Consider the following 16,652-nt stretch of genomic DNA (forward strand, 5'->3'; position numbering starts at 1 on the left):
CTATTTATGAAACTCCTTCCCTCAGAAGTATCCAGGAGGGAAAGAATCTCATATATATTTGTGTATGTGTTTGTCTATATATATATACATACATACATATATATATATAGACACACACACATGCATATATATATATATATAATCTCAACCTATTTATTAGACTCCTTCCTTCAGAATATCCAGGGAGTCTTTCTCAATATATCACCTCAACCTATTTATTAAACTCCTTTCCTCAGAAGTATCCAGGAGGGAAAGAATCTCATATATATTTGTATATGTGTGTGTATATACATATATATATGTATACACACACACACACACATATATATATATACACATATATACAGACACACCTGGCTGTGTAGTAAAATAACCCCCCTCCACTCCCTATTTTTTCAGACATGCGTCCTTGATCCATGTGTTTTTTCCCCCTATTCCTTCCTCAGAGAGAGAGAGAAGCCCTCTCTCCTTTTGGCCAGGCCTAGGCGCGCTCCCGCCTCCGCCCGTTACTGCAGCGGTTTAACGGGGGCGCGCACGCATGCATGCAGCGGTTGCCTTCTTCTCCATCCTCTCTCTCCTGATTCATATTCCAGCGGCGGAGGGATACGCCTCCAATGAGAAAGGCAGCCTCGCGCGCGCTAGCTCGCTCGCTCGCTCGCCCTTCTTCCCTTTTTTCTGGCAGCGGAAGGATCTCTCGGCGGATACTTTCTGCCTTCCCTCCACAGCCGCGGTAGGGAAGCGCGCGCTCGGCGGGAGTGATGCGTCTCCCCTTTGGCCGTTACTTGCGAGGGAGGGAGGGGGAAGAGAGAGTGAGAGAAAAAAGAGTCCGTCGTGAGGGATTCACAGCTTGAGATTCAGAGAGAGAGAGAGAGAGGGCTTGGGAGTGGCTGGGAGGAAAGGAAAGGAAAGGGAAGGAAGGAAGGAAGGAAAGGGCCATTGGCACTGAGATACCCGCAAAGAGAGGGGCGGGACAGAGGCAGAAAGGAAGGGCATGAGGCGGGGGAGAGGGTAGAGCAACCTGGGAGGGGGAGAAGGCAGATTTGGGGGGCTGAGGGGGGTCGTGAGTCAGCCAGGAAGGAGAAGGAGGAGGAAAAGGAGCCTTGAGGGCCAGGCGCAGCCAAGGGGGTGGGGTCCTTCCCCATTTTCTGCTGCTGCGGGCAGAGACAGAGCATAGGGAGATTGCTATATACATACATATTATGTATATATACCTAAGGACATAGAGGCGTTGCTTCTCCCTTTCTTGGGGCACCCCTCCCTATTTTGGGGGGCTGCAGGCATAGATTATTAGCAAAGGAACCTTCCAGGGCTTCTCTTTTAGATATAGACAGCTTGCTTCTGAGGAAAGACATTTCTTTTTCAGATAGACACAGCTGGCTTCTCTTTTTCAGATATAGAGCTTGCTTCTGAGGAAAGACATTTCTTTTTCAGATAGAGACAGCTGGCTTCTCTTTTTTAGATATAGAGAGAGCTTGCTTCTTAGGAAAGACTTCTTTCTCCTTTTACCTAAAGAGAGGTTACTTCACCCCTTTTCTCATTAGATATATAGATTGCTTGCTTTTGAGGAAAGACTTGCCCTCTTTCTCTGCAAGGTTGCTTCTGTGGGAAGACTTCTCTCTCTTTTAGATATACAGAGATCTTGCTTCTCCTCTTTCTCTTAGGTATATAGACAGCTTGCGACTTAGATTTCTTTTAGATATAGAGAGAGCTTGGTTCTAGGGAAAGACTTCTTTCTCTAGATATAGAGATCTTGCTTCTCTTTCTCTATTAGGTATATAGACAGCTTGCGACTTAGATTTCTTTTAGATATAGAGAGAGCTTGGTTCTCTTTTTTAGATATATTGAGAGAGCTTGCTTCTGGGGAAAGACTTCTTTCTCTAGATATAGAGACCTTGCTTCTCTTTCTCTACTAGATATATAGACAGATTGCTTGTGAGAAAGGACCCTCTTTCTCTGTTAGATAGAGAAAGCTTGCTTCTCTTTCTCTTAGATATATAGACAGCTTGCTTGTGAGGAAAGTATTCTGTCTCTTAGATATAGAGATAGCTTGCTTCTCTTTTTTGGATATATAGAGAGCTTGCTTCTAGGGAAAGATTTCTTTCTCTAGATCGAGACACGTTGCTTCTAGGGAAAGACTTCTTTTTCTAGATATAGACACCTTGCTTTTCTTTCTCTGTTAGATATATAGACACCTGGGGAATGACTTGCCCTCTTTCTCTTTTAGATATATAGAGAGCTTGCTTCTCTTTCTCTTTTAGATATATAGACAGCTTGCTTCTGATGAAAGACTTCTTTCTCTGTTGGATATAGAGAGAGCTTGCTTCTCTCTTGGATATATAGTCAGCTTGCTTGTGGGGAAAGACTTCTCTTTCTCTTTTAGATATAGAGAGAGCTTGCTTCCGGGGAAAGACTTTCCCTCTTTCTTTCCTCTCCTTTTTTTTCTTCTTCTCTTTTTTTCCTCCCACCCCCTTTTTATTGTCTAGACTGGAGAAGAGACAGTGATTTCCTCCCAAAAGGAGATTTGTTGGAAACTGGGGGAATAAGGCAAAGGGATGCGCTTTCTGCCTCTGTTGTCACATAATTCAGGCTTTGGGTCAGATTAGCTTTGGAGAGTTTCCCTGAGGATTGGCTCAACTACACACAGAGCATACATCCGTGTTCCTGCCTTCACACATGTGCACGCTGACTGTCTTGACTGCAGGCTGAGGGCGGATGGAGAAGGATCATCCTGTGTAGGGTCCCCTCCCTTTCCTTTCTTTCAACACGGAGAGAAAGAGTCCAGTTGGAGGCAGCATCATCGTTGGTGAAAAGGGAAAAAGCTGAAAATGAACGCCTTCGGCCTCGGGATCGCTGCCTTTCTGGGCGGCGTGGATGAGAAAGAAGCCCCTGTTTTCTCTGTAGCCCTGGGTACTTTTTGAATTTGTATTGGCAAGCTCTCCTGAATGGGTTTTTCCTGAAGTCCTCTGGAGCCTTTTCACGGAATTATTGCAACGAAGGGAATTTTGCCGCCTTGCTTAAAGCAAGATCTGATTTTTTTTTAATTTCAAAAGAAAAAAAACTGTTTGATTTTTCTAAAATGGAAAACGAGATCTTCACGCCTTTCCTGGAGGTCTTCATTTCCAGCCCTCTTGTGACTTGGGTAAGCATTGGTTCACTGCTCAGCAGAGATTTAAAAAAAAAATTAAAATCACATTATTTGTTGCTGAGAGGACAAGATTGGAGTCAATGTCATGGCGATAATTATATTCTATAGGTGAAGACGTTTGGAGCGTTAGCTGGAGGACATGCAACCCATTTGGAAGAATACGTTGCACTTGTGGATGGAGTTTTCCTGAACGAAGTCATGCTTCAGATGTAAGTTGCTGTGTTTTGTTGCTTGAGAAATGTTCAGAGTTTTACTTTTAGCAATTGGTCTTGAAATGCATTTATTTTTAAGCTGCCTTACTATACTCCTGGTGGTGCAGTGGGTTAAACCACTGAGCTGCTGAACTTGCTGACCGAAAGGTTGGCGGTTGAAATCCGGGGAGCAGGGTGAGCTCCCACTGTTAGCCCCAGCTTCTGCCAATCTAGTAGTTCAAAAACATGCAAATGTGAGTAGATAAATAGGTACTGCTTCTGCAGGAAGGTAACGGCGCTCTAAGCAGTCATGCAGGTCACATGACCTTGGAGGTGTCTGTGGACACTGACTCTTGGACTTAGAAATGGGGATGAGCACCACCCCCAGAGTTGGATGCGACTAGACTTAATGGCAGGGGAAACCTTTACTTTGCCTAACGATACCCCTCAGTGCCTCCACATTGTCTCATTTTTTATTCTGTGTTTGGTTTCATAGTGCCTGGGTGTGCTGCTTTTGTATGCTGTTGTTCTTCAGAGTTGTCTATCTGCATGATTCTCGCTAGCATAATTGGAGACACAGAAAATGCTAGGTTGAAGCAGTTTAAGATTTTGCCGGTAAAGGGTTAACACTGCATCTAGTTTGAGCCTAACAGTAATCTGCTTCTGTTCTGGTGACATGCCTAGCTCAGACACTCCTCACTTTTACTTCAGAGCTCAAGATTTATGCATTTTGGAGGATGACTTTGGTTAACTAGATCTAGTACTTTCCCTTATATATAGTGGCCATGAGGCTTTGTCCTTGATTTTGATTATATGTGCTTTAAAATGAAACAGATTTACATCCTGCTTTCTATATGAATTTATCTGAAAATAGATCACCATGCTTTCGACTGAGCTTATTTCCAATTTAGTTTGTTCTGACTGCAGTATTAAAATAATTTTTGTACACATTGAAGCTTCATCTATTATGTTTTTCTTCAAATGGCATAACTTTTCTTTTGACCATTTCAAAACTAGTTTGGCTTCATCCAGATGTATTAATGTGGAACAATCAATACTGCGGGTCTTAATTTATATGCACATTTTAAACTAATTTTTATTGTAGTGAGGAAAGCTCTAGATGAGATGGAAATGCAGGCATTCTTCTAGTTTCTGTTCCTAATAAAGCCTAAATCTTTAGATGTAATCTTAGTCCTACCTAATCTTTTGTGCTGTATGCTTGCTCAAGAACCATTGCTCACAGGCTGGTGATTCAACATGTGGGAATAATCATGCATGAATCAACATTTGTGAAATATATGAGAGGCAAAAGATATTGCTTCCAGCTTCAATGAATAGAATGCTACACAAATAAGCTTGCTCCCTGTTGGCAGTAGATATATAAGAATAAGATTATTGTTTGGGAAGACTTGATCAACATTCATAACAGTTTTAGAAAATATTATCAAATGGAAGTTGGGGCTTACTGGCAAATATTTATTCATTAATAGACTTATATAATTGTATTGAACCTCTAAAAACACACCAAAGTTCAAGTATCAAGTGCTTTATGGCTTGCTCAAGTTTTACTTTTTCATATTCTGCTATAACTTGAGAAACAGTAAAGGAGAGGTCCTAGTACAGAAAAGTAGGTGGCTGAATCTATTTATTTTCTCTGAAAATCTGTATTAATATCATTTTGCATTTGTGGTATGGGGAAACATTTCTTTTGTGTTTAGATCATTACTTTCTTAAGGTTCAGCTTACTTGTTATGATGACTTATGCAGGGTTGGTGATAAATCACTTTTGATACTTAGGGGCCCAGCTGACTTCCAGGATTCTTGGGAATGCTATAGAGGAGAGTGTTTATTCATGTAGGTCTCATTTCATTGTCTAGTCAAACTATGATTGAATGAAAATATTAATAGGATAGTGCCTACAAAATTTCTGCCATTGTCTTTTCTCTGGTTACAAAGCATATGCAAACACTGAAAGAGTAAAGAAGACTGGTAGAAAATGATTCTGCATCTGACTGAGCATGCCACAGAATTCATTTGATGCCTTTAGAGTAAAAGTGACAGTAATAACAAATACACTCATCTGCTGCCATTGTGTTTGGATAATGGCAGTCTCTTGATGTCATTTAAGTAGAGCTGCTCTGTGTAATGAGTTTTTAACTTGCAATATGCTTTGTGAAATAATAAATATACAATGATGGTGATCTATATCAGCTTTGAATTATATGCCATATTTAGAATAGAGGCAGAACAGATGTTCACTTGCAAACACGTTTTGTCAAAAATTGTATGTTTAAATGGGGACAAATGCCTCTCTGTGTTTTATAATTATTTTTAGAGCTATTATGCTTCCCCTCCTCTTTTAAGGATTTTGATGGCTATCGGTCCCTCTGCATGTCGAACTTAATTCCCCCTTATTTGGGTGAACCACTCCACCATCATAATGCAAGGAAAGGAAGTCAGCGATGCCACTGTTTAATTATAAGTTGAATGTTTTCAGGCATCAATATTCAATGTTGAATTTGCCAAAAAGAGTTCAGAAGAAGATTATCTGCTCTGAGTTGTTGCAACTTCAGGGTTCTCCAAGCATCTTCAGACAGTATCACTCAACATCTGGCTGCCTATCCTATTCTAAGCAGGGAAGGTTGGTGTAAGGCTCCTGTGTGACCATGATGCCTTGGTTTCGCAACTATTAAAGAACCTCAGCCTTTCTGCCAACTAGAAAGGTAGCTGAGATCACCATGCAGTTGCCTAAATGATGCCTGTCACCCTCAGGCTAGAAAGTTAAAAAGCTGATGATTACTCATTGTTCTTGCCAAAGAAAAGTGCCACACTCATGAAGAGTCATTTTTGTTTAACCATGAGTTAATCTTTGTTGCAATTCCTGTCTCCTCCATTGATAAAAAACAAGGGTGGTTTTCACCAGAAAAAGAGAGAATGTTAGTGAAAGTACTCCTCTATTTTATTGTTGTTGTGTGCCTTTGTGTTATTCCTGACTTATAGTGTCCTTAAGGCAATCCAGTTACAGGATTTTCTGAGACTTGTGACTTGTACATTTATAGCAGGACCGTTACCTTGATTACCATTAGCACAAATCTTGTAATTAATTTGTATTTGGTTGTTAATTGCCATCAAGTCAACTTCAATTTATACTGTTCCTGGGAATGAGAAATGTCCAAGTTACCCTACCGTCAATAACTCTGCTCAAGTCTTGCAGACTCAGGAGTGTGACTTTCTTAAATGAGTCTATCCATCTTTTTTGCAGTTTTCCTTTTTTTCCTACTGTGTTCTACCTTACTGGGTATTATTGGCTTTTCTGTGTAATGTTCAGTTTTAGTTTTACTCTAACTGTTGCTATGAGTAGTTAATTTATCTATGCCACAATCTAGTCCTGGTCTTGTTATGGAACTTCCCTTTCTTTAGCTTCCAAGTATGTAGTCTATTTGAATTCTGAATTGGTCATGAGGTGATGTTCTTGTATACAATGTGTTTACAATAAACACATTGTAAACACATTGGCCTTGAAAAATTCAATCAATCAGTTTCTTACCTTATTTCTTGATCTCAAGCCAAACTTTCCTACAGTCATTGATTCTGCTTCATTTTCTATTTTTGTGTTTTAGTTTCCTATGATTAACAAAAAGACCTGTTTTTGTGTGTGATCAATTTCCTCTTGAATTTCTTCATAAAATTTGAGATTAAGCTTGAGTTGTGGTTATATGAATGGGTTTTCCCTGAAGTCTTATTGACACGATTTCATCAGATTTTGCATTACAGTATTGTCATTTGACTGTTTTTGCTACAATCTCACTATAAATGCCACCCCATTTCTTTTCTGTTGGTTTATTAAGCAAAACACTGTGCAATTATCTGACTCAGAATGTCTCATTCCTGTCCAATTTACAAACAGGGTGAGACAACAGGAAGTGAGAGGAAATCTACCTCTAGGAAGGGAAATTCACTCCTGGAAGAGTTATCATGGGATAAAGGTGTGTCCACTGAAGCTTTATCACCAATCCTTTGTTTCCATGACAACCCAAGATTTTCAAAATCCAGTTGTTACAGGGACAGAAACAGGCTAAATCTTCTGAATAGGGGCACAGATATCAAAACAAACATTACAGGGGCGCTAATCCTTCCCAATGGTAGTCAAATTTGAAAAAAAAATGGAGGCTGTAGTTACATTTTAAAAATGTACTTGTTCTGACATACATACAAATTTAACTTAAGAACAAACCTACAGACCTCATCATGTTTGTAACCTGGTACCAGCCTATATTATGTTCTTATAATATGATTTGGACAGATTCAGACTTGTGTGATGTCTCTCTAAGCAAATCAGTTCACATTCCTTTTTGTTTAAGTTCAGTGGTGTCATTAGGCACATAAATAGGGCCTTCTCCGTGGTGGCCCCTCGGCTGTGGAACGCCCTTCCCGCAGACGTTAGATTGGCTCCCTCCCTGCTGGTGTTCAGGAGAAGAGTGAAGACCTGGCTCTTTGAACAGGCGTTCAATTAAGCAGTGCAATCAATGGACTGAATTTGGAACTGGAATAATGGATGATGAGATCGGATTGCGATTTTACTGATGAGACGTGACAGATTAGTTATTGGATGTATTGATGTTTGTTCATTTACTGATGTATTGTTGTATTGTTTTAACTGCTTTAGTGATTGTTTAGATGCTAATGCTATGCACTCTGTATATTGCCCTGTTGTAAACCGCACTGAGTCGCCTACGGGCTGAGATAGTGCGGTATACAAATAAAGTAAATAAATAAATAAATAATAAATATTCATAATTAACCTAAATCTACCACAGTAGCTTGTTGACTTCATCTTGACACGATATCTTGTTTCAGTTTGGATTGTGTCAATAGGGTTTCCCTAGGAGTACCATAACTAATAAAGGCCTCTCATGAACACATTCAGTTCCTTGTATCCATGGATTCTGCCCCCACGGATTGAAAAAAATATTTTTTTCCTGAAAATTCCAAACAGCAATTCTTGATTTTGCCATTTTATATCATTTGTATAATGACATTTTACTACATCGTTCTATGTAATGGGACTTGAGCATCCATGGAATTTGGTATACATGATGAGTCCTGGAACTAAACTCAGAGAGGATACCAAAGGCCACTGTAAGCAGAAAAACACTATGAATATTCTTTCTGCTTACAAAATATTCTTCTGTAAGTTGAAAAACACTATGCATTGGATAAACTGGCTATATATAAGTGAAAAGGGAAATAACTTCCTCTGAGAATGCAACAGGAAGTGCAACATTGAATATTAAAATGTTCCAGTACAGTACCTGAGCATAAGGTTAACTGAATTGTAGTACATGTTTACATACACCGTCTCTGAAATTGTGCTGGGAATGTCTTATATAAGTTCCATTGATTCAGTGGGACTACTTCAAATTGGAGCTAACAACTGGATTTGGGTCCCTGTTCCTAGTTACTGTTCTTAATTATGATGTAAAAAGTTAAAAGAGTTGATCTTACTACCTTCTATTACCAAGTAAAAACACAATTTTTCTAATTAACTATCTTAGGTAGCTAGCAATGCTTTTGTTAGGTAATTTGTAACACTATTTGAAAAAGTCAGTTTGTTTTTGAATTTTATGAATGGTCCCATTAGAAAATACATAAGGGTATGTGTAAACTACCACTCTTATCATCCCAGGTGCACACCCCCAAGCACTGCCAAATTGCCAAGTTTGTTGCAGATCCATCATCAGTGTGGTTCACAATGGTCTCTGTATGTAGGTGAACTGCAGCTCCCATCCTGAATCAACCCCCCCCCCCCCCGGGCAAACCCCATCAGTACTTAAAGTTAGTCATGAGGGGTTTTGTGTGCCAGGCTTCCTCCAGATCCATCATTAGTGGGTTCACAGAGGTCTCTGGTTGTGAGTGAACCGCAACTCCCATTACCAAAGGTCCATCCCAAACACTGCCAAAAGTTAAAGTTGGTTATGATGGGGATGTGTGACAGGTTTGGTCCATATTTATCGTTGGTAGGATTCACAGTGTTCTCTGAATGTGGGTGAACTCCAGCCCATCATCCAAGGTCAATTCAACACCCCCCCCCCCAATGCTTTCAGTATTTTTTGTTGGTCATGGTGGGGTATGTGTAGCAAGTTTGGTCCAGATCCATCACCAGTTTGGTTCACAGTTCTCTCATCTTGGAAAATACATACATAGAGACAGACATACATGTTTTCACATTTCAAAGGCAGCCCCCAAGTTACAAACAAGATAAGTTTTGTAGGTTTGTGCTTAAGTTGAATTTGTTTGTAAGTCAGAACATGTTTTTTTAGCGTGTTGTTGTTTAGTATTCGTTCATTTGCTTCCGAATCTTTGTGACCTCATGGACCACCGCATGCCAGAACTCCCTGTCGGCCTTGTCACTTCAATAATACAGTCCATCCATCTTGCCCATGGTCTGCCCCTCTTCCTTTTTCCTTCATTTCCCCCAGCATCATTGTCTTCTCCAAGCTTTCCTGTCTTCTCATTATGTGGCCAAAGTACTGCATCTTTGCCTCTAATATCCTTCCCTCCAATGAGCAGTAGGACTTTATTTCCTGCAATATGGACTGGTTTTAAGTGTAACTCCAGCCAAATATATATGTGTGTGTGTATGTGTATAATTAAATAATTAAATATAATAAAAATAATACATGTGTGTGTGGTATATAGTGCTTTAGGTAGTATAGGGATGGGTTAACACTCCCATGGAGTTTGTTTTGCTTTCTGTGCTACTGTTCAGAAGATTTCACCTCACTTTCTGTCTCTGTGATCATTGGATTTTTAAAAAAATGCTTCTTGTGGAAAACAAGAAATGGTGATAAAGCTTCAGTGGAGACACCTTTCCTCATGGTTACTCTTTCAGGACAGGATTTACCTTCCTAGGGGTTGATTTATCTCACTTCCTGTTGTCTCGCCCTGCACCACTCCACCTACTCCCACTCTTAACAATGAGTTGTTTGTAAGTTGAATGTTTGTAACTCGGGGACTGCCTGTCTAGAGATGACAAACCATAGTGCCTTTATAACTATAGTGACTGTTTTTAATTGTCTGGTTTTAGTACTATTTTTTTAAAAGAAGAGTTGTAATAGAAAAATAGAGTTTGAAGAGACCACATGGATCATCTAGTCCAACTCCCACCATGCAGGAAAAGCACAAAGTACCCCTGACAGATGACCATCCAGCCTCTGTTTAAAAGCTTTCAAGGAAGGAGCTTCCACCACACTCTGAGGCAGAGAATTCTACTGCTGAACATCTCTTACAGTCAGGAAGTTCACGTGGAATCCCCTTTCCTGTAATTTGAACCTATTTCTCCGAGCCCTAGTTTCGGAAGTAAGAGAAAACAAACCTGCTCCTTCTTCCTTGTGGCATATTTTCACATATTTACATATGGCTATCATGTCTCTGAATAAACTATTGTATGTTTTCACCTGAGAGATCTGTTATGTTGAGGGATGATAATTAAATTCCACAAATAAAGAAATGAAATGAAAAGGTAATATTATAATAGTGAACATTGTATTTTTATGTAGCACAGAAAACATATAGTTCAGCTGTTCCTTTTAATCTTTTTTTAATATTCACCCAGAATTTCAGAACTTTCCCATATATTCACTTCCACCTTCTCTGACATTAGTCCTCCTTGATTTTCTTATGCCCAACATTTTATCTTGCTTTCTAAAATAGACATACTACCTTGATTCAGAGGTGAGAGCTACATAAATATAAATATATGGGTGGCTATGTGGTTAAATTTTGAAAGCTGCAGAGATGGCTTAAGGCACAATCCAAATACCTAGTTTTTACTGAGCACAGTGTTTCTAGCTTCAGGTAAGTAGGCCAAGGATTATACTGTGGAGTAGCACTATAGATCAGAAAAATTTGGACCGTATTGCTATCTCCAGTGTGGTCTGAGAATGTCTGGTATACTTAAATCATGTAGAACCAGGAGACAGTGTTCTTAGAATCTGTTCTGCTAATGTTCTACTCCATGCCTCTATATCAGTTGCTACCCCATTCAATTAAAATTAGTAGTGCTTGTGTCAGAGAGAGTGGAATTTGCCAGAATCTGCAGCTGGGGGAAGGGTGTGAATAGATAATGAGGATATCTTGCCAGTAAAGGAGGAGGTTTGAATGATGGAAATGTTTAGTCTAGCATGCTATGTAGATAACTGTTATGGAGACCAAGGCATAGCATGCAGAATATGTAGGAAAAAGGGCTTCGCTGCTAAAGTGCGTTTGGGCCTTAAGGTTGGCAGAAGTAAACAACAGTCGTGTTGCTGTTTAATGTATTTTGAGATGGAATATGAAATAATTGCAGTTTGACCAATATTTTTAGACCTTTACATTCTTCTTGCTACTGCCAGCCACCCCTGTGAAAGCAATTGATTTTTGGCAGAAAACCAAAAGGCATTGATTAAGTAGGAATGTATGTCTTTCATCTATTTGATTTTAATGACCTTGCTCATAGAAAATTTAGATAAACCCTTCTATACTGAATCACAATAACTGATTTGTAATGAGTATTTAAAATCAACTCCTTTCTGTCTCTAACAGTAAAGGTGTTTCTCTTGCCCCCATCATCTGCATTTTACTCTTCCTGTTCTATGGATATTTGGGATGATATTGGCAAGCAGTTAGAAAAAGCAGGGACGGTGTTCCTAGGAAATATTTACTAAGGTGGAAAGCCTCTTGAAATGAAGCTTCCTTTCCAAATAAAGCTACCAGATGAAATCTATCCAACCTAAAACTTCCATATTGCAGGAAATACTAACCATACTATCAATTATCTTAACAGTCTGTGCTGGACAGGGATACACTCCCCTTGAAGACACAGGTTTGCAGCTTGGGTGTTCTCTTGGACTCACAGCTGAGCCTGGGACCCCAGGTTTCAACAGTGGCCAGGGAAGCATTTGCACAATTAAAGCCTGTGTGCCAGTTGGGCCCATACCTTGGGAAGTCAGACTTGGCCATGGTAGTCCATGCTCCTGTTATATCCTGAATAGACTACTGCAACATGCTGTATGTGGGGTTGCCTTTGAAGACTGTTCTGAAGCTTCAAGTGGTCCAGCAGGCGGCAGCCAGGTTCCTCACTGGAGCAGCGTACAGGGAGCATACAACCCCCCTGTTATGTCAGCTCACTGGCTGCCAGTCTGCTACCGAACACAATTCAAAGTGCTGGCTTTAGCCTATAAAGCCCTAAACCAGTGGTTCTCAACCTGGGGTCCCCAGATGTTTTTGGCCTTCAACTTCCAGAAATCCTAACAAGTGCTAAACTGGCTGGAATTTCTGGGAGTTGTGGGCCAAAAACATCTGGGCACCCCAGGTTAAGAACCACTGCCCTAAACGGTTCCGGCCCAGTTTACCTGTCCAAATGTATCTCCCTTTATGAACCACCTCGGAGGTTAAGATTATCTGGGGGAGGCCCTGTTCTCAGTTCCACTCCCCTCACAAGCGCGGTTTGTGGGGATGAGATACAGGGCCTTCTCAGTAGATCTTCCCCCTCCCTCCTGGCCTTCAGAAAGAAAGTGAAAACGTAGCTTTGGGACCAAGCCTTCGGATAATAATTGTAGTACAATAAATGGATACGGAATATGTGCAGTGACTATTGGAATGACCAGATTACAATTGTGGATGGCGTGGTTTTAACAGTTGATGTAATGTTTAATTTGCAGTTTTAATTTAAATGCCTATTTTAATTGTTGTTTTTATGGCATTGAAATGTTGCCTATATGTAAAGCTGCCTTGAGTCCCCTTCGGGGTGAGAAGGACAGGGTACAGATATAGTAAATACATAAAATAAAATAATAAATTATCTTTGAGATATAATAAGGAAACAGAATACAGTAATGATGTGGTAGCTTATCTGTTGGGCCAAATGAATGAAGAAACATTACATTTTTTTTTTACAAAAAGCTTTCTCAAGGGATTACTGATTTGAATGAAACAAATGTTAACAAACAAAACAATTATTTAAAATCTTCTCCCTTTGCCATCAGGTGTTCATTTTATGAAACTTCTGCTCAAAATTTTTATTTCTTTTGTTGCATTGTGCCCTGGAATGCTTCAAAAATGTGTTCAACTCTCCCTTGTCTGAATGCCACTTTACCCTTAGCTGTTTACATCTTTAGTTACAGGTCACTGTTAGGGCAATTTTATATATATGAATTACAAATCCCAAAAGTAGGTCAGTTGTGTTGAAGGCTCTTATTAAATCAGTTCCTTCATGAATGTTTAATATCTCTTATGATTTAAGAAGATCATTGATTGCAATGTTATTCTCTTCATACGGATTCTAGAGTCCCTGTGAAATGAATTTATGAAAGACTTCTGGAAATTTCTTCTGCCAGTAACCTATTAAAGACTAAATAAATTAGGTATCATGGTGGCAGAAAGGATCCATTCTTTTAATAGGTGGGAAGGATTCAAAAGGGAGAGTGCTAGACCATGTGTCCTATTTCTTTTAAGTATATTAATCCCAATTTACTCTCTTGTTCTGGGAAGTTTTCTTTCTAAACTCATGGCATTGCTGTCTAGTTTGATTCTAATTTCACTGATGAATGTAATTGACACTAAAAATGAATGAATGCTGGTAATTTCAGTATTAAAGATATAAATCATGTATTGCCCATAGTTTACTACCTAAATTCTGATTTACTTGGCATCTACAATACTGTGAAGCAATGTTATTTTAAATCTTCAAAGTTCATGTATACAGAATATTTATGCATTTCAGTTTCCATGTACTGTATATGTTTAATTGCACTTTTGACTCTTTATGTTGTCTGAGATCGTTATAAATAAAATTACTATATCCACTAGGCAGTAATTTGTTTCTGAGATGGTTGACAGGTTTGCTTTTTCTGATTCATTAAATAATACATACCTCTATATAATAGAAAGGAGCACATGTAACAGTTGAACTGAATTAGAACAATAATGGAATTGTGTTTGCAGTTTATGGTGCTCTGTGGTGGCAGCTGTTTCAGTTAATGTTGAAATGCTTCCTACAGTTACATTTCTGTCTTGTTTCAGAAATGATTCCCTCTACTCCTTTCCCCCAATCTTTTTACTAGGAATTTTGATATAATTCATATTCCTTTCGCTTGTAAATGACAAGAACTTATGGCAAGTAAGATTTTGTGTTTGGTTTTCTTTACTAATTTATTCTCTTAAGAGCAGGAATATTATTGAAGCATTGTATGCTTGCATGCAAAATGCAGAATTTTCAAATCTTGCTACTGCCAATCCCCATCTACCTCCTATTGCATTTTTATGACATTAGGCATAGGACAATAAATTCTTAACTTTTTATATTCAAATTAACACTCTGAAGTGTTCAATCTTTTGGCTTTGCTGGGCCACATTGGAAGATGTATTGTCTTGTGCCACACATAAAATACATAAACACAAATCTTACACCTGTTTCTGGGTATATTTCACGTGCTGATTCCAAAAATGGTACCAATTTTCCCCTCCTGGTGCTAGTTTTTGATTTCCACAACATATGCCAGTGTTATAGATCAGAGGCTGTCATCTATGTTCCAAAGTTCATTTTTCTTTTTTGGCCGCAGGGTAGTGACCCCACTGGACGCGGCAGTCCAGTCAGGGATAAGTGAGGCAGACTATGTTTAGGGCACCTTTTCTAGCCCCTTCCCCATGTGGAGTGAGCAGAGTGGATCCTCAAAAGGGCTGCTCAGTCATGGATACAGCTACCGAACTACTCAACTGCCTCGGACTTTGAGGTAGAACGACCGAGTCTGTATCCACCGCCCATGTGCCAGTCTGTGACTAGGGGCTTCCAGATTTCACAGTCCTGCCCCCGTTGCCACTCGCTGATCGCCATGGGACTTTGGTTGGCTTGTTTTTATTTTCCTTGGAAGACGCCTGTGCGTGATTTTTTTTAATGTACGGAGGTCAGTTTACAACTGATCAACACACAGTCTTCACAGAGTGAGGTTTCAACGTGTGGCATAGTTTAACAAGATGGCTGTGGCTTCTCAATCTGTTGCAGCCTTCTTCCGCCTTCACAGCCGTTGTAACATGTACCATGTACCATGTTATCCGCCGCCTGCTCCGCCGTTGAGGTCTTTGGGTCTTCTGACTGTGCTTGGTCTGGAACCTCCCCCACAGCCACTCCTGGGAGTGCATGACTCCAGTCGTTGTGGCCGTAGGTTCATTGGAACACACAAGCCCCCTCACCACGACAAGGTGACAGTCCATTGAGGGGGCCCTTCAGTAGCCCTCCAGATGAGCCCATCTTCAAACAGCACTCAAGGACCATCCCCCCACAGAACACCCCGAAAATGTTGAGGAACATTGGAATAAACTGAAGACCTCTATCATCACAGCCTGCAAAGAAGCTATTGGATATCAAACCAAGAAACATCAAGATAACCTCCAGAAAAAGAGATTCCACGTATTTCGAGGTACCATATTCTACTGCTGAACAGTTCTGTCAAGAAGTTATTTCTAATGTTCAGGTGGAATCTCATTTCCTGCAATTTCAATCAGTTGTTCTGGAGAAGCAGAAAACAAACTTTCCCCCTAAACAAAATGACATCCTTTCAGATATTTAAACATGGCTATCATTCCCATGTCAGCCTTCTTTTCTCTAAGCCAGAGTTTTTCCAACTGCTCCTCCAGATGTTTTGGACTTCAGCTTCCATAATTAACAGCTGGTAAAATGGCTGGGATTTCTGGGAGCTGCAGTCCAGAATACCTGGAAGAGCACAGTTTGAGAAATACTGCTCTAGGCGTAAGATACCCAGCTTGCTCATAGGGCTTGGCTTCCAAAACTGTGATCATTTTGGTCTCCCTTCTCTGGACATGTTCTAGTTTGTCAATATCCTTCTTGAATTGTAGTGCTCAGAACTGAATACAGTATTCCAGGTAAGTTCTAATTAAAGCATACTAGAGGAGTACTATTATATCCCTCAATCTAGGTAACTATACTATTGATGCAGCCTAGAATGTTATATAGATAGAATTTCTTAGAAATCTGTCCCCCGTCATTCAGCATATCTTGTCCTCGCATAGTGATCATGACCACTGTGTGCTAATATCTGATCTCCTGATTGTGATCAAAATGGCTTTGAATGCACATATTTCCATGTCACATCGTCACTTTTTTCTTTTGCTTCCTGTATTGTTAAATAAAGTTGAGGAACACAGCTAGGATTAGAAGAAGCACCTGGGCAGATACAACCTTCTTCAGTGGAAGAAAACATTCTTGCTATCTTATCAATTTGGGTTTTTTTTATCTTTTATGGTACAGCGATATTGTTTTA

General features: G+C 39.8%; 1 protein-coding gene across 12 annotated transcripts in view; it reads left to right on the forward strand.

The window, feature by feature from the left end:
• Positions 1-667: 667 nt before the first annotated feature.
• The window catches only part of CCDC88A (coiled-coil domain containing 88A), a 116,041-nt gene continuing 100,056 nt past the window's right edge, over positions 668-16,652 (forward strand). For 6 of the 12 annotated variants that reach the window (XM_060754586.2, XM_060754590.2, XM_060754594.2 and 3 more), the window contains exons 1-2: positions 794-3,139; positions 3,254-3,354. In XM_060754586.2, coding sequence (XP_060610569.2) covers positions 3,077-3,139; positions 3,254-3,354 — 164 coding nt within the window. In that variant the 5' untranslated portion in view covers positions 794-3,076. Of the gene's footprint in view, positions 731-792; positions 3,140-3,253; positions 3,355-16,652 lie in introns of those variants that run through there. The other 6 variants (XM_060754587.2, XM_060754592.2, XM_060754593.2 and 3 more) reach the window with 2 other exon arrangements.

Source organism: Anolis sagrei, chromosome 1, assembly GCF_037176765.1.
Source record: "Anolis sagrei isolate rAnoSag1 chromosome 1, rAnoSag1.mat, whole genome shotgun sequence".
NCBI classification, from domain to species: domain Eukaryota; kingdom Metazoa; phylum Chordata; class Lepidosauria; order Squamata; family Dactyloidae; genus Anolis; species Anolis sagrei.